This window comes from Gymnogyps californianus, chromosome 2 (assembly GCF_018139145.2).
Source record: "Gymnogyps californianus isolate 813 chromosome 2, ASM1813914v2, whole genome shotgun sequence".
NCBI classification, from domain to species: Eukaryota; Metazoa; Chordata; class Aves; order Accipitriformes; family Cathartidae; genus Gymnogyps; species Gymnogyps californianus.
The window spans coordinates 70,657,606-70,676,102 of NC_059472.1; the positions used below are offsets into that span (position 1 = coordinate 70,657,606).

Below are 18,497 nucleotides of genomic sequence, written 5' to 3' on the forward strand. Positions count from 1 at the left end.
AAAATTTTAAGTGTCATAGTTGCTGATTGTAAGTAACATGAAAGAAAAGAAAATGATGCACTAGTAATTATAACTTTGTTTTTTCTAAAGCTAAAATTCTAAAAATTGTCATACTGTTGTTTTCTTGAAGGAAACAAGATACTTCTACTCCAGTTACTTCCTCCAGAATATACCACAAACAGAATATAATTTTAATAGCTAATCTCTGCTATCTCTGGAACTTCCGAAGCCATTTTTGTGGCATGTCCTGTGTATTTCCTCAACTGTCTCTGCTCTCAGAGGAACCAAGGGGCAGTTTTGCAGACTTACCTAAATGTTAAAGCTTGCCAGACTTGAACTTAAGTGTGCTTTAGTGCCAAGATGTAACTTGTAAGGCATTAGTATTGCTATGAATAACTCCCTGTTCTTCAGTTACACTGAAGTGTAACTATGCAGAGTGCAACTGAATGGAGCATTTCTGGATTTTTGACAATTTTTTTGTCTTCTCAACTGCTGAATGGTGGCTGTTGTTGGAAACAATGAGTGTTGGAAAAACTGGAATGTTTGAATGTTGCTGATGGTGGTCAGAAAAATTGAATACACCACATTTCACTCTTGTAGTGAACCAGGGAGTTGAGACCGGACTCGGAGAAATGTACCATGTCGAAGCACTACCCTTGCACGGGCAGGAAGGGAAAAGGGGACTGTATCTTGACCTGGCTTTTTTTACGGAAAGAGTCCTGACTGTTGTTAAGGGGGAAGGAAATAATGTTTCGTACATCTTTAAAAAGATCACAATAAAGCAGCATAAGCTAATACCTTCTTTCCATCGTCTGGAAATCGCTGTGCTGGCGGCTTCCCCGCTGCCCTTCGCACTGGGCAGGCGGGTTTTCCTCAGGCCGGGCGGAACCTGCCCTGCGGGGGGCGGGAAGGGGCTGAGGGCCCGCGCTCGGCCCGCTGCTGCGCAGGCGCCGGCACTTCGGCCCCGCCCCGCCGCGCAGGCGGTTCTTCCGCCGCTGGCTGTCCCTCGCCTGAGCCCGGCTCCCGCCCCGCCCGCGGCAGCCGATTGGCGCAGCGGAGCCTCTACGGTGATGGACGCCGCTACCGCCTTGACGCTCGTCCGGGGCGGCCCCGCTCTCTGTCTCCCCTCCCCGCGGCCGGCCCCCGGCGGTGCTCCCCGCCGCCGTCACCATGCACCGCTCACTCCGCGCCTGCCGCCGCCTGGGCTGCTCCGCCGGCCTCCTCGCCCGCCAGCCGCCCCCGCGCGCCGCCGCCGCCCGCTGGGGCCCGCCGCCGCGCGCCGCCATGGTGAGCACCCGGGCGAGGGGAGCGGTGACCTCTAACTGCCACTGCCCGCCGCTGCCGCCGTGACTCCTCCCCCTGCGCCCGCCGGCGCTCGCGACCCTCCGTCCGCACCCTCCCCCCTCTCCGGTCGGGGACCGGGAGGGAGGGAGGGAGGGGCGAGCGGCCGCCGGTGGGGCCGCGGCGGGCACGGGGGCTTCGGCCCGGTGTGTTCCCCCGTGGGGAGGGCGCCGCCGTCCCCTGTCAAGCTTGCGCGGCCGTTTCTCTCTTCCGCCGGCGAGGCTGCGGGGCCTGTTCCCGCCCGGCGCCGTGCGGCCTGCGGCGGAGTGCGTGGGCAGCGCCGGGGCCCGGCTCGGACCCGGCTCGGCAGCGCTGGCGCACCCAGATTTGCAGCCCCGGGGCGGTGGTTGCTCCCGGTGACGGGCTGGCTGGTGGTATCTGCAGCGCGCGGCTGTCCGGGTGCGCTGCCCAGGGGATGAGATTTAGGTCGTGAGCACGGCCGTTGGCTGTCTTGTCATGGCCGGGCAGGGCAGGGGTGGCATCCGACCACCGGCAGGAAAGGTGTTAGTGCAGGACCTGCTGTGACAGAGCTGTGGCGTGCAGCAGCTTCTTCCACAGAAATTGCAGGCCCTTAGAGCTGCTGGGGTACGAATAAGAAAAAAGCTGTATCCTCGCAGAAATGGGCGTGTCTGGAAAATCTTTGGGGCTGCCTCAAAACTAGGAAGCTTTCAGCTGAGAACTGCCCGTGGCCTCTAGCAAGCATCCTCAGTTATTGTTCAAGTATAGTCAGTTGACTGTCAGGCTGAAACGTGAGTGGGATTTGCTTATTGCACGTGGCTCGATGTAGAAATGAAAATGCTGTTCGAATAGGGAACTTTGAATCTCAGTGCTGCCAGCTAGGACATTGCATGGAAACCTTAGTCTCAGGTGCATCTCTGTAAGTTCACTCCTTAAAACAAGCGGATAACTTGAGCGTGTTGGAAGAATTCCAGCAGAAAGTGGGATGTTTAGGATTTGATTAATTAATAAATTAAGTTTATTACTTAGTTTACTAAAGTAGTTAATAAATTTAACTAGAACATTAGTTCCCAGTCTGTGATATTTATTATGGTATAGAAAATAGCATTAAAAAACAAACTTCCAAATGGGCCAATAAGCTGCCTGGTAATGAAACATACCTGTATAAGAAAACCTGTGTCAGAGCAGACTATGTAACGTATAAACCATTGGCCTGTCAGATGGTTCCCTTTTTTATTTTTCCGTTTGGCATCATCCAAGAAAAACATTATAGATCGTGGCCTTCATTAACTTGCTGAAGACCTGGTATTTATGAAAGGCTGCAATCTTACAAAAAAAGTATGTGTTTTGATCTTTGCTGGTCAGAAATATGACCTGTCCTGTAAATAGGCGTTATGAATTGCTTGGGTTTAAATAACAGCAGTAGTTATAGCAGAATGTCCCTCAGTGAATTTGGAACTCAAGCAGCTGTTGAATTCTTACAGGAAAACTTTGCATGTTTTTATTTCCAAGAGGACCACCAAAAAATGTACCAACCAGTATATAAATTTAAAAAAAAACCCACCACTTTTTGATGTTTGTAGAGATTTTTCAGCAGCGAGAGTTGTTTTGGAACATGTCCTGTAGACACAACCACACGTACGTGTTGTCCTAGGGTATGACTATTGTGTTGCCTTAACTTAAAGCTAAATTGCACAAGATGTTTTAAATGGAATTGTGGTCATAATGTTGTAAAATATTTGGTATTGTTTTCTAAAGAGTAAATTTCAGAATTTGTGACTAAATGGATATTATAAAGGAGAGATGATGCTTAAAAGTGGAAACATTCTTCATCTGCTAAAGGAGAGCAGTTGAGCACAAATTCCATTTTCCCCTGGCCTTGAAAGATTGGTTTTGACATGCTAGAAATGATGATTCTTTGACTTGAAATACTTATATCCAAAAGTTGCTGCATCCTTAAATCAGAAAGTAATTTTCCACGGGAAGCATTATTGCAGCCGTTCTGCCATTTGAATATCTCCAGTGCGTTATGGTGCAATCAGTTCTAAATGATTAGTTCCCTTCAGCAAGGCAAAAGTACAGTTATATTTGCCTAACTGTGTCAGCATTGGACTATGGGTTCTTGGGATTTTGGAGGGCAGAGCACACCTTGTCAGGCCTCTTTAAAAAAAGAAAATATGTATATATTTGTTTTGTAAAGGTGAGGAATAGTAGTTTTGAGCTGAGACTTGCTGTAGCTATGATAGAAACTAAGTGAGCATAGGAGTTTGCCTTGGCTTGCGACAGAGTTGCTAGGTCTCCTTTTGGCTTCTCCTGTGGCCGGCTGGTGGGGGAGTAGAGGGTTGACGCAAGTGTGCTACTGTTGCACCATTTTACAGCAGGTTCCCTAGGTCAGGGAGTGACTGCAGAAACCGCTTTAGATAGGGGAACTGGGACCTTCAGCTCATAAAGCCACTCAAGAGGGTGAATTCTCTCTAAGGAGTGAGGGAAGCATGTTTCTTACATAAAAATTCAGACAGTGACTTCTGCAGGCTGCTACGTTAGTCTGAAGGTAATGCTGAAGTTTAGTTTAGTTACTTCAGTATGTATGAAAAATATCACTTTGCTTTTTTACCTAATGACACTTGTTACTCTATTAATTAGCAAATGACATTCAGGTTAAAGCACCTTACCCCATTAACTTCATTGGAGTTTGTGAATGTGTGTAACGTGGAATTGGCTAGGGAAGTAATTTTTTTTTTTAATAACGGCGTTTCGTTGTTAAAAGGTACTTGTACGAGGAGGTACTGATCCTATTTATCTTTGTTTCATCACTGTTGACATTGGAATTATGTAAGTTTGAGGAATCAATTGTGCAACTGCTAGCTTTTTTGTCTAAAAGGTTACGGGTAGTTTAACTTTTTTATATTGTTTGAGTGTGCATACTTTTGGTGATTGAACCACTGATGATATCGAGAGCTGGGCTTGGAACTGAATTGGTTCTGCTTATCCAGCTCTAGGGGAAGCTTGACATTGTCAGATTACACAAGGCATCCAAATATCAAAAGCAGGGATTTCAGAGACCATGCATCAATGATCCCTACTGTTGGAATATTAGTATGTGCACATGTACAGTAAGACTCACAAGCATCCGTATTAAAAGTTTTTGGTAGTAAGATACTAAAGAAGTGTTGACTATGTTCTGCTTCTTGTTAGCGTGTAAATGAATGCTAAATGACTAAAATAGGATAAAGAGGATTGAAGAACATAGGAATGGCATACTGGTCCACACTAAGCTTTGTATTCTTGTGGGGTCAGTGTCTGTGAGAGCATCAGCCAAAACACAAGGTGTGGGGAGTGGGACAGCAATGCGAGAGCTAACCCTTGCTGTTTGTGGGCTGGGCTGCAGTTTCTTTTGGGTCACGTGCACCACCTACTCTGCAAGAGTGCCCTAAGCGAGCGGGGCTGGTGTCTCCGGTACTCGACTGCTGGAGTACCTGATGGCAGAGCATCTCCACCTGGCTGGGAAGGCTGCTTAGGACAGTGAAAAGGCTGGAACAACCCCCGCCCCCCCTGCCACTACCGCCTGCAGCCTGCCATCTGGCTGGGCAGGCTGCTGCAGAAAGTCAGTGCTGCTGGAGAGGCTGTTCTGCCCAATACCCAGCTGTGCTCCTGCCCAAGAAGACTGAGACCCACCAAGCAAGGAGCAAGTAAAACGGACCAAGAAAAGAGAGGAACAGTGTGACTTCAGACGTGGACACCTAGGGAAGAGTAAGAACTGTGCAAACCTATATGATGCTTTCCTCTTATTCTGACCCAGGCTCTTCATTTTCACATCAGAGGATTTCCTGAGTCTGTGGTTCGACTGTATAATAACCCAGTTTAGATCTTTCTTCTGAGTGCTTATCTTGCTTTCCCTCAACTCGTGCAGGCTTCTTGCATTGGCAGCATCAGTTGGCAAGGAGTTTTGTCCGTCTGCTACTTGTGTGAAGAGCTGCTTCCTTTTCCTTGCTTTGAACCTGACTCCTACTAGCCTAATGTTATGGCTCCTGTTTCTTGTACTGGAAGAGACAGTGAGCAGCTAATACCCATCACCATTCTACTGATGCTTTTATTGACATAAGGTTTTCCTTCAATCCCCAAGTTGTCTCTTTTCTGAACAAAAAAGTCAGTTGTCTTAAGAAAGCTGTTCCCTACCTTTCATCAACTTTATTGGCTTTCTTTGAACTGTTTCCAATAATAAGCTTTTTGGCGATGAAAGAACCAAATCTGCACAAAGACTTCAAGAGTGTAGATGAACCATGGTTGCACAGCAACGTTTCTTTTTGTATCTTCTGGTTTTCGTAATAGTTCCTAACATTTGATTTTCTTCTTTCACTGCACTGCAACACTGACTTGATGCTTGGATAGAGCTTTCCCAAGGACTCACCCCCGAGGGTCATGGTTAGGTCAGAGCCCGGCATTGTGTATGTATATACCCTACCTATGGAGCTGGGATTGTTTTACTCTTATCTATAATTGAGAATTAAAAAAGACTTCTTCCCCTTCCTGAAGACTCTACAAGAAGGTAACCTCCTCTTCTGGGGAAGGATGAACACCTTTCTCACAGAAAACTGGGACTTTGCTGGCCAAGGCATGGGGAGAGGAAGAGTAAACTGCTCTTGTTTCCTGTCCAGTCCCATAATCTTTGTAGAGCTGCATGTGAATGTGATCACATCATCACAAATGAATGGGTTGTTTCACAAAAAGTAAAAAATTACTTTTTAGTTGGTGTATGTCAGCTAAAATTAATTTACCTCTGGCTGTGTTAGATAATAATGCATGCTAGGTGTATACATGATACAGAAATATTGCCTTACATTAATATTGCACAAAGTATACTTAGATGTAGTTTCTTTGTGTTCTAGTTGCAGCTAGGGCAACTGTGTTCCTGGTTTATTAGGCTTAAGAAGAGAATTAATTGTCAGTAACTTGGTACTGGATTAGTCAGTTGCTCCCTTCTAGTATTTTTCTTAAGTCCCATGTGCAGTGTGGATTTCAAATAGGGATTGTGTTACATGTATGTTGACTGGGCGGATGCTACCTGAATTCTTACCGTGCTAGTTCTTCGATTTGGTTTTAACAAAACACCAATTCTGTAAATTCTAAGATAAGTTAGTAATTCTTCGAAAAGAAGAAACTGAGTCAGGATGACGTGTTTCGTACAGTGGGCAGCCGAGATCTTAAGTGTTGCAGTGCTGCCTGTCACCAGTGGGTTTGCTAGGCTACACAATGTTAGTAGTTGTGACTTTCAGTGAGACAGGTGCTCAAACTAGAAAAAGTCTTAACTTTGAAGATGTAATTAGAAAATACGCATGACTAGCTGTGTGTCTTTGTTTTGGTTTTTTCCCCCTTCTTGCACATTTTTCTTAGCTGTATCTGCTTTCCAAAACGATGTGCTGTTTACCAATGTTTGAAATACATTTCTTTTTTTTCCTTTTCCATAGTCCACTCAAGAGGCTTTTAGGATAGAATATGATACCTTTGGTGAACTGAAGGTCCCGAGTGACAAATACTATGGTGCCCAGACCGTAAGATCTACAATGAACTTCAAGATTGGAGGTGTTTCAGAAAGAATGCCAGTAAGTAATTTAAAGCTGTGTTCATTTCTTCTCTTCAAGTATGTTTTGGATGTGAGAGTGAATACCTTCTTCTTAGACTTCTGCTGGGAATATGAGCAACTTTGAATTTTAATTAAAGTTAGAAATTCCATGGCAAGATGTTGTTCTGTGTTAGAAATATTTTTTGCTTCATTTAAATAAATTGAATGTTGCTTTTGAATAATTATTTTACTGCGTTGCTTAATTTTTTTAATAACCAGGATGAATAGAAATCTAGATTTCATTTTTCTGAAAACGAGAGACTGAATAGAATAGTTTGTTTGCTATAGCGTTATGTAGTTTGTTATTGAAGATGTTTAGTGTAGCATGAGTTGATATGAAGTTACTTTTTCATGTGTAGCTGAGCGTAGAGCATTAGTGAGCATGCACTTTGTCATGCACTGGCCTTCCATGTAGTGAAACATATCAGTTTGCCCTCAAAAAGGCTCTTTAGAAATAGAACCAGTTCTCCTTTTCTGTTCATTCTAATGTATGTAATCTGTTTCGATACACAAAGCATGTACTTGGACTTACAAAGAAAGGATGAGCTGTGTACTGCTTTCTGTACTGTTTGGATAAATATTACTGTTAATGGGACCATAGGTCATGTGACCTGATTGCTCTTTGGTTTGGTTGATGGACTACTGCTGGATTTAAGTTCAGAAGGAGTTTATTTTAGAACTAGACCTGTGCTATACGTTCCTAAAATGTCCTTTGGGGAAAAAAATTCACATATTTAAATGTACTCTTGTGTCTCAGGTTCAAGTTATAAGGGCTTTTGGCATCTTGAAGAGAGCAGCTGCTGAAGTAAATCAAGATTATGGTCTTGACCCAAAGATTGCTGATGCTATCGTAAAGGCGGCAAATGAGGTAGGAACAAACTGTTGAAAATACTAGAACTGTCATTGTATTTTTGTTAAGCTTTTCACAAGAAGTTTGGAGGCTGAGGGAAGACCTGTTGCATTTCTCAGATTGTTAGAGGAAGGCATTTATTGTTAGTAAATTTTGTTCATGGGTTCTGAAAGTTGTTTGGGGCTTTTTTGTTGTGTTTTGAAAAGACCCCTGCAGTGCTATCCTTTCCCTTGCCTCCAAAATCATTTTCTAATGTAACTGAAAAAGAAGGAGATACAGCAAGGAATCAAGTTACTTTTGGAGGTGGGAACTTTGCCCCTGTAGAAGATGGGAAATACATAAGATCCTGTCCTGAAAAGCATGATTCCAGGAGGACTGGTGTATCCTGATAATCTGGAGATAGTTATCTAGCCTCAGAGTTGTGACAACAGAGCCTTTGCTTTGCATTCTTGACTTTTCTGAGGCTAATACGCATGGGGATGATACTTTTGAGCACAGATTTTGATACTATCACAAACAAATATTTAGAAAAATCTCTAAATGCATATGAGGTTCAGCAGGCTCAAAAAAATGTAGATCAAACAGGAGAGTATTTGTACCTGTTGTTCTGTTTTGATTTCAGATGGTAGTTGTCATAGCCTGCCGACAGAAGATGTAAGTTGGTATAGCCATTTTTGGCTGATCAGGACCTTGTTCCCATGGGTAATCAGCAAGTCGGTACATATGAATCTTTTTAAGTCCATGTGATTCTCTTACTTGATTGTATGTGTAACATATTCAGTTACAGTTGAGGTACAGTAAAGACAGTCACAAGTCCTTTTTAGGCACCTCTCAATTTGAAGCCATGTAGGTCCAGGGCAGTATTAGGGGAAGCATGCCTTGCAGGAAGAAGGTGTTTGATACCAGCAACCATCTGCTGGCTCATTTTGTGGATGCAAAATCTAATGTCTACAGGTGTAAGAGGTCTGGAACTTCCCTGTATGAAATGTCTTTCTGGAGAAATTTCACAGTCCAATTATACAAATATCATGTACTGCATGTGCGTGACAGATGCCCTTTGGCAAAAACACCTCCTCTGGGGGACTATTTCCCATAAGGAATGGACTTCTGAATGCCTCTAATTCAAATTGTTATATAGTTGTGATCAGTGTTCATGATGAAACTGTGCAGCTGTTGAGCTTGATTTCCTAGGAGAAAGCAGTGCACCCATGCTGATGAGGAGTTTGTAAACAGATAAGCGTTATCCGAAAACTGATGTTTCTCACACCCAAAGGATGGTCACAACCCACGGAGACACACAACACTGAATCTGTACCCTGAAGCACCTTACGTGCTCTGATTGAGAAACTACTTAAGATATTTTCCTTCCCCAGGAGATCTTAACTAACCTGAACAAATAACTGTGGAAGGGAGAACCAGCATGTACTACCTCTAATCCTACCTTTGGATTAGAATCCAAATTGCTTTAAAATTTGGGAAGGGGAGGGATGTTTTTGGACTTATAAAATGATCTGCATTGTTTGGGAAACAGAATATATAACCTAAAAGACCTTTTAAAAATCTTTTATTTCTATGACTACAGAACATGAAATCAAATTATATATTTCTCTGTGTTTCAGAATTCAGCATCTTCAAAAAGCATAGCAAAAGCTTTTTGCCCTTTTAATATCTAGTATTACATCAAATTCTCCATTATTCTGGTATAAATTCACAATTGTTATATGTATATTTACAAATATAATGAAGAACATTATTTGAATTATAGCTATAAAATTCTCAAGTTTATGCTTTTTAATTTTTTTTGTTCCAGTAGAAGGACTTTTCTCTCTCTTTTTTCACTATAGGTAGCTGAAGGAAAATTAAATGATCACTTTCCATTGGTGGTGTGGCAGACTGGTTCTGGAACTCAAACCAATATGAATGTCAATGAAGTCATCAGCAACAGAGCCATTGAGATAATGGGGGGCAAACTGGGGAGCAAAATCCCAGTACATCCGAATGATCATGTTAACAAAAGCCAGGTTGTTATACTCGCATTATACTTCTTTTAATGTCAAAAGTATTTTTTTTAATTGTGAATTTTGAATTGTCTTATAGCCACTGTTTAGATTTTTAAAAAAAAAGGAGTTTTGTGTACGGCTTTGGCAACAATTTTCCAGGTTTTTCAGTTTAAATGAACTTTAAAATGTTAGTCGGTGACAGTATGAGCTTTTTAGATTAAAAATTTTGAACTTGTTCATGACAGATGAATTCATACATGGTATAGTGGGCAGAGGTGGCCTGGTGGCAACAACTGCTACTGCAGACAGTCTTAAAGAAGTTAAATAGAGATCCAGTTTGTAAAGGTGGGATACTTATAACTGTTACCTCCATAATGCATTACATAAAGCATGTAGAAAGAATAATAAAATGGCTAAAGTCCTGTAACGGGTAAATGAAATAAGAATTTCATTTCCCCCCCCCCCCCCCCCCCCAAGGATTGTGGTAGACGCTTTTATTATACTTCACTCTTAATATTTTCTTCAGATTAGCTGAAGTTTAAGCCACTGACTTGGTTGTATCACTTCCTGATATTTTGTGCTTTCTCAGTATCCTGGGAATGGATTTAACATTACCGAAGCAACACATAGATGTTTTAAAGCCACCTACAATTGGTTTAAAATCATCTGTCCATTTGTTACCCGTGTCTCATAACTACTTCAGCAAGTCTTTCTCTTTTTTTTGGTCCCAGTGTTGTTGTGAACAGTCTACTCAAATATTTAACTTTTTGTGGGTTTAGTTATAAAAAGTTGACTCTATCAATAAGGTACTGGACTGGAGTTTAGAAGATTTGATTATTCCTGCAGATTGACTTGTGGAACCCTGCTAAGTTGCTTACTCTTAGTTTAGTTTCTTCTTGTTTATAAAATAAAGAGAATAAAGCCATACATGTACATCTTAGAGCAACAGTGGTGAGAAAAGCTTGTAAATAAATTTCTTGAACTTCCTTCACAGAGTTCAAATGACACTTTCCCAACGGCAATGCATATTGCTGCTGCCCAGGAGGTTAATGAGGTGTTGTTACCAGGACTAAAGAAGCTACAGAATGCACTTGAAGCAAAATCCAAAGAGTTTTCCCAAATCATAAAAATAGGACGCACTCATACACAAGATGCTGTTCCACTTACGCTTGGACAGGTAAAAAAAAATAACTATGCATCTGTTTGGAAAATTCTTGTAAATATATTGGAGGAAACTGAGGCAAACTTGAGGAGGCCTAAATTATGTTGATAGCTGAAGAGAAATAATAGGAAACTGGCTGAATCTCAGTCAGAGTATTTTCATCTTTATTGGAGTTTGCTGGATGCTGTACTCTAGTTACTGCATCATAAATTTTCTTAATTTTTTCCATGTGTGTTTTACTGCTAACAGTAGTAAGATATAAATGATTTTTAAATCATGTTCCATTACTAAATAACATGACATGATATTTCTATTACACTGACATTGGAAGGAAGAAGGTAGTTAGTCTGTAATCTGTAAGCTTATATAAACGAGTTTTTACCAACACACAAGGCTACTAAGTGTTTTGAACTAAAATCTTTGATATATGATTGTGTGTGTATATATATGTGTATATATATGCCTTTATATATGATAGCAAATCTTTGTTGACGTATTGTCAAGAATGGCTTATATTACATTAATCTGGTAATGAATTAATTTAAACTGAACTGATAAAAATCCATGTAAAATTTGTGGGTTTTTTTTCCAAGAATGCACAGGTGGGTTTTTACTAACTAAAATTAAGTGAAAAAAGCCCAGGATCTGTTTCTCTAATTGTACCTTGAGAACATTAATTTAATCTGAGAGCTGATTTACCTTGGATTCAGATCCTGCTAAGTACACAACCGAGATAAAAGGCAAGAGAAAGATGCATTGTGAATACATTTTTATGTATGTAGGTTGTTTTCATGTGTAATTGTTCATACTGTGAGAGCAGTCTTCTAATACATGTAAATTTTCGGTCTTAGTGAAAATATGCTAAGATTTAGCATCTGTGTGAAGTTCAGTGCCTTCAGGTTTTTAAAGAAATTAGTCCAATTATGTTAAAAATCTAAATAATTCTATTTATTCTTGGTTGTTGTCTTTGTTCCTTTATTTTGTCCTCCTTTCTTTCAAAGGAATTTAGTGGCTATGTGCAACAAATTAAATATGGTGTGGCTAGGATTGAGTCAACCATGCCAAGAGTGTATCAGCTGGCAGCTGGCGGGACTGCAGTTGGTACAGGATTAAACACAAGAATTGGCTTTGCTGAGAAAGTTGCTGCTAAAGTGGCTGAGCTGACAGGTGAGGAATGGTATTTCAGAGTTACCAGTAAAGCAGTGTATGTAACATACAGTCAAATTCAAACTAAATCTTTCAGTTTCCATACTTCTCATAAACTTCTCAAATTGTCTTTATATTTTAACATGAAACTTTCTGTTAATGCTGTATTTTATATGCCTTATACTTAGGATTTTTCCTGGAATGTATTTTTGTAATTATACCGGATGCATTGAAAGTGACTGAAATTACCATGGTTTTCTTAGCAAGGCTTATTGGAGATGGATACAGTTTCAAGCTTCTGTTATTAGTCCAGCTTCTGTCTTGACCTCTGCTCCTCTGACTCACTTAATCTACAGTGACTTGGCACAAAAGAAGAAAAAAAAAAAAAGACCTCCCAAAGCCACTACATTTTTTCATGTGAAAGTAATAGTTAGCTGTCTGGTTTTTGATGCTGTCTTTATAGATCTTAAAGCTTAATTTACAGAGCCACTGAGTTTTTTGATCTGTGAACCAGTTCTTCTGTCACAGTATCGGTTTTAAAAATGCCCCCAAAATGAATGCGTATGTCTTTCACTTAAATTTGCTGTAAAACCTGAAACTGCTTATCAGCCGTATTTTTGTTTTAATGTATCAATTATTCGCTGTCTCATACAGGGTCAAGATTTTCTTGTACCCTGACAGGGAAGAAGTAACTTGTCATAACCAACAGCTGCTGAGAAAGCAGTACAGGGCTTGTTTTGGTGCTTGAAGAAGCCATTGGTGGTGTTAGGAAGCTCTCCCGTCTTAACACTTGTTAGATGTACCATATGGGCAGGTTGTATGAGTTTAAAACAAGTAGAGCAGACTATTGAAGTTCCACGTGTTCTTATAGGGGAAGTTTATTGGCAAGGGCAAAATGGAAAGTTTGGAGTGATCTCTGCAACTGAGAAGGCAGCTATGCAATTCAGAAGCCCATGCAAACTGGGTGGGATTTCGTGTTTGACAGGAACTGCAAAACATAGTAGAAATTCTGCTGTTTCTCTAGCAAATGATGTTATGCTACTATTGTTTAAACTGGCAATGTAAGCTCAGACAAGTAGTTTTGTGGGGCAGAAGTCCAGCCCACAGTCAGCATCCCTGCGCACATCCTTAGTGATGTCCATTACCACCAATAAAATTCTGCTGAGACTTTTCTTATAGGGCAAAGTCCTGAAGAAATGTTTTTCGTTATGGAACCTAGCCTTAAATCTCAGGCATTTAATTAATGTAAACAGAGCTGTTGCTTCCATTGCTCCTGTGCTCTTGCTGTTGGCAGCCGTTTCAGGCATTCTCCTGAGTCTGAGTCAGCTTTCACATGTTCTGTCTGGTTTGTTGTTCCCTTCCAGTGCTGATACTCGGATGCATCTTTTTTCTTTAAGTAGCTAATTCCATTGTGATTACTTTTTATTTATCCTAATGTCTGCAACTGTGCTGCAAAAACCTCTTATTTTCATAACTGAGAGAAAGCATCACAGCAATTGACAATCTAAAGAATCTAACTTGATTTAATGGAAGAAATACATAAGTTTGGGCTAACTTGTAAGACATTATTGCCATTCACAAAATATTGTGGTGCAAAAGCAATGCTTAGTTTGCAGTGCAGTATGAAAGCTTGAAATTTGTACTGTTGTTGTGGTAGATGCTCACATTTCATATTCTTCTGTATTTTAGTGACTTTTATTGTGTCTTTTGTATTGAATTTAATCTATTTAAGAAATACGTTTGTGAGGAAAGGTCTGGAGGAGAGAGATGATCTTACAGTGTTATTAATGTTATTTTTTTCATTAAGCTAATTATGTGTTTGATCATCTGGTTTAAGTCTGCAAGGAAGTGCCTCACAGGTTTAATATTTTCCCCACCTCCCTGTAGGTTTGCCTTTTGTCACTGCTCCAAATAAGTTTGAAGCTCTTGCGGCTCATGATGCTCTAGTTGAACTCAGTGGAGCTATGAACACAGTGGCATGTAGTTTGATGAAAATAGCTAATGATATTCGTTTCCTGGGTTCTGGACCACGCTCTGGACTAGGAGAACTCATCCTGCCTGAAAATGAACCAGGAAGCAGCATCATGCCAGGTACAGAGAAAACATACAGAGAAAAATTGCCTGTTTCTTTTGTTTTGGACCGCTAATTCTTAACAGATATTTACCAAATACCACCACAAATGTCAGCAAGTCCATGATTCAACACTTCTGTCAGTTTTTATCTTCTGCCGTGTTTTACCAAAAATTGTGTTGGTAAAAATACTTGCTTGCACAGCTGTGTGTTGGCAAGTATGTGGGCAAGAGTAGTATCTGTAAACATATGACTTTATTAATACAAGCATACTTCTCAAAACCTTCTTTTAGAATTGGAAGATCTCTACAATTTTTATGTAAAGGCTTTTCTGAAACAAGCTTTAAATGATCTAATCTATGAATTGTAGCAATATTGTGATGTAAATTTACTTCTGTCTTTACTTCCTAGCATGATTAGTGTTATGTACTCACATTTTCCCTTCTGCAATGATCCCATTGGATGGGAGAATAAGAAAGGAAGGAATAATATTAGTAATCATTCCTTGCCTCTCTCCTGAAAAAGTATGTATATGTGAATATTGTACATCCAAAACTATTCTAAGCATGTTCTTCCTGTATGATAAATTAAAAAGAAACAGGTCGTGAGCATATCTGTCTTAAAAAAAGCAGATAATAAATGTTCTTATGAGGATTATTTCTAGAAATGAAATCAATCATAAAACTTCCTTGTTAGGAGGCCACTCTAATTTGTTTTGGGTTTTTTTTCCTGACAAAGTAAACATAGTGTACTAATTTTATTACAAAGTAATTCTAACGATTTAGTAATACTTTTCTTAAGTTTATTGAGATTTGGTAGTGATTTACTAAAAATGTCTACTTGCACGAGGAAAGACAGCTTATGATCTCTTGACTATTAAGAACTGTGGTAATTAACAGCTGCTTAGCTCATGCACATTTGATCCAGCTCTCAAAGTCTTGGTAGATTGCTAAAGCATCCATAGCTGTTTTAAAAATCCTAGCTGAATTACTGGAAGAGTACAGTCAATTTAATATCATTTATGGAAATTATTTATTTTCTGTGGTGCACAGATACAGATAAGTAAGACATGTTACCTCCCTACAAAACATCTTCTGTTGAATGTTATTTGGTAAATGAGGAAACTACTTGTTTTTGGTTGGTGTTTTTTTTGTTTTTGGTTTGGTTTCTTTTTTTCCCCCTTCCTCCTCCTTCTTTGGTAACCTTTTTCTCTCCCTTCCACAACCAGGAAAAGTCAACCCTACCCAGTGTGAAGCTGTAACCATGGTGGCAGCCCAAGTTATGGGAAACCATGTTGCTGTAACTGTAGGAGGTAGCAATGGACACTTTGAACTGAATGTTTTTAAGCCCATGATGGTGAGTTCATGAAGTTTTAAATATCTAGGACTTTTAAAATCATTGTTTGTACAATCAGATAACTTGTGGGGAAAAAACCTCCGTGAATATTTGGTCAATACAAGCACCAGAGAAGCTAATGAATTGTGAGAACAAATTTTATTCTTTTGTGTGGTATGTCCTTGTTATTTTGACAGGGAGCTGGCAATCTTTTTTATGTAAAACTATCTTCAGCTTTTATCTTAACAATGTATGCTTATCATCAGTCTAAGGAAGTAGGGAGAGAGGAACGCAAACTGAGACAAAATTTTGTCCAAAGCCGAAGAGAATTCGGTATTTTAGCTAAAAATGAGGATTTTTTTTCTTTAGCAACTATCCATTACTAATTTCTGTTACTGCTGAATACTAAAGGATTACATGCTTTTGGCAAGTGAGTCATGTAAAATTGTAAATGATTTGTCTTAGACTTCAGTGTTTAAAATAATGTCTGCCTTCTACAGTGTGAGCAGGATACACCAAGATACATACTGCTGCTTCTGTATATTTAATTTAAAAAAGTCAAGTTAACTGAGTGTTACAAATCACCTTGTACTGAAATTTGGACATTTTGACACCAAGTCATAATTCTTATTTTCTTCTTTGGGCTATCTACTTTTTTTTTTTTCTCCTTAAAACCAAGAAGGAAAAATAAACAGAGAAGAAATTGAGGAAAAGAACATAAACAAAAGCATCAAATCAGAAGATTGCGGAGAACTGTGTATAAGATGTTGAAGGAATAGTATAGAGGTTAGGGTAGGGATGATGGTTTAAAAAGAATTAAGGTGACTTGCAGAAAAGATCCTAATACTAAACAGAAATAAAAGGAAAGTTTTTGAGTTTTTGTCTTGTTAGACATAAGAGGCACAAAGGGAAGCAGCATGTCATATGTTATTTTTCTGCACAGCCTATACTGACTGATACTGCTTTTTTATTCTGCTAGTTAGAAATTATTGAAAGAAAATTGAAATTTTATAATAAAATCAGTATTTGTCTCTTCCTTACTGTGTCTGCTTAGAGTAATGTTTTTTTTCCTGCTGATCAGAACATATTTCTTCTAAGCATATAGCACCTGATTTTGAAGGGGGGGGGGGGGGGGGGAATCATATTGAACAGCCAAGAGATGTACCTAGCAGAAGATAAATTTTGATAGACACGTCTCCAAAAAAAAAGAGTGGCATGTTACCTATTGTCAAAATAGAGGACTAATGCCAGATATTATTGTACTTCATATTTTTAGATGTCCTCTCATGATTGATACCTGAGGGGGAAAACGACAATGAATCAAATGCCTTCATGTTTTTTTTACTTGGTTATTTGTGAACTGTTATAACAAAATGATTATACATACTGTGGTTGTCTTTATGCAAGAGTTCCTCTGCTATTGAATGTTTCTCACAAATTACTTTAAATAGGAGTGGCTGAGCTTACCCTGCTAAAGGAGGAGGGTGTACTATTTACTGCACTCCTTTTCTACAAATAGCATGTTAAAGAAGTGGATATTGCAGGGGGACACTGGTTATGAACAGATGTGCCAGACTGTGCAGCTATTAATGTCTGAATGTAATAGTTGGTATTTCTTTCTTTTTTTGTTAGATTAAAAATGTTTTAAACTCTGCAAGACTTCTTGGAGATGTTTGTGTTTCTTTCACTGACAACTGCGTAGTTGGAATCCAAGCCAATACGGACAGGATCAACAAACTAATGAGTGAATCTCTCATGTTGGTAACAGCCCTGAACCCGCATATAGGTAGGTTTAAGGCTCAGAAACTTCTCAAAACATTATCCTGAAATATTTTGCGATAACGTTATTTTGCACACATTATTTGTATTGTCACAGTGTTTAGGAGACCAAGTCATGGTTCAGGCCAAAAGTTAATTTACTTTAACATCACCAGCTGCTATTACTGTTGAAAAAGATGTGCCCTCCTTGCAGTGGCCATACCAGTGCATTATAAAAATAATTCTGACTAGAGTCAAAAAAAAAAAGGAGACTGGGAGAATTTGTGTACCTGTCGTCCTGATTTGACCACTAATAATAATGAAAAGTGAAAGATAACAATATGAGATTTTTTTTTTTGAAGGAGAAAGTCGCATAAAACTTTGATCTAAATGCATTAAGACCAGAATAACAGAATTTACCTTCACATTAAGTAAGGAGTTGGTGTAAACATTTGGCGCACATTTGCTGCAAATTGAGTTAAGCAGTAATAGCAGAATCTGGCAAATTAATTCTTCAAAGGCCAAGTGTCCCACATTTTTCTCACCTCTAACAAATCTTCTGAAACTGCAAATGGCTAACTTGTTCGTTTTGTTTTGTTACAGGATATGATAAAGCAGCTAAGATTGCCAAAACTGCGCACAAAGAAGGTACAACGTTAAAGGAAGCCGCTATAAAGCTGGGATTCCTGACATCAGACCAGTTTGATCAGTGGGTGAAGCCTAAAGATATGTTAGGTCCTCAGTAACTTCTGTACAAAAAAAAAAAAAGTGTTCTTAACATAAAAAATAAACACGGTATGCTTGTGTTTCACATGTTTTCATGGTATTACTTTGTAACAGATCAGATGAATTGATCTTATGGGGAAGATTCTACAGCTGTATCTTTTTTATATTAGAAAATCAGTAAAATGTCAATACTGATGTAACTTAAAAGGTATTTTTCTAGGAGGCGACAGCAATTTTGAAAAGGTGGGACAAGCCCAGTAGTACACGTATAGTTCACACAGCACCTATTGACGCAGAAAACGTCTTCCTGTGCGGTATAGCTGTCTCTTACTCCATTGGGCCCCAAGTGGCCAATCACAGCCCGCCGCCGTCGAGAGGAGAGCGGAAGTTCGGGGGCGCGCCGCTGTACAAGTGCTTCCGCCTTCGCCGCGGCCCCGCCTTCGGGGCGGGGAGGGGCCGTCGGTGGGCTTCCGGGTCGGCGGGGAGGGCTGCTGCCGTTGCCGGGACCGGGAGCGAGACCGAGGCACCGC

The 18,497-nt window shown here is 40.0% G+C and overlaps 1 protein-coding gene across 2 annotated transcripts; it reads left to right on the forward strand.

Annotated features, from left to right (window-relative positions):
- The first annotated feature begins 1,170 nt into the window (after positions 1–1,170).
- On the forward strand, positions 1,171–18,052 carry FH (fumarate hydratase). Of its 2 annotated transcripts, none has more exons than XM_050892098.1 (10): positions 1,171–1,287; positions 6,765–6,899; positions 7,677–7,787; positions 9,614–9,790; positions 10,764–10,946; positions 11,933–12,098; positions 13,965–14,168; positions 15,377–15,504; positions 17,116–17,269; positions 17,845–18,052. In XM_050892098.1, the coding sequence occupies exons 1-10, from the start codon at positions 1,171–1,173 to the stop codon at positions 17,985–17,987; spliced, it is 1,518 nt and encodes a 505-aa protein (XP_050748055.1). In that variant the 3' UTR covers positions 17,988–18,052. The 2 variants fall into 2 exon arrangements, with proteins under 2 accessions (XP_050748055.1, XP_050748056.1); XM_050892099.1 differs by lacking the exon at positions 1,171–1,287 and adding an exon at positions 4,857–5,049.
- Positions 18,053–18,497: the final 445 nt, after the last annotated feature.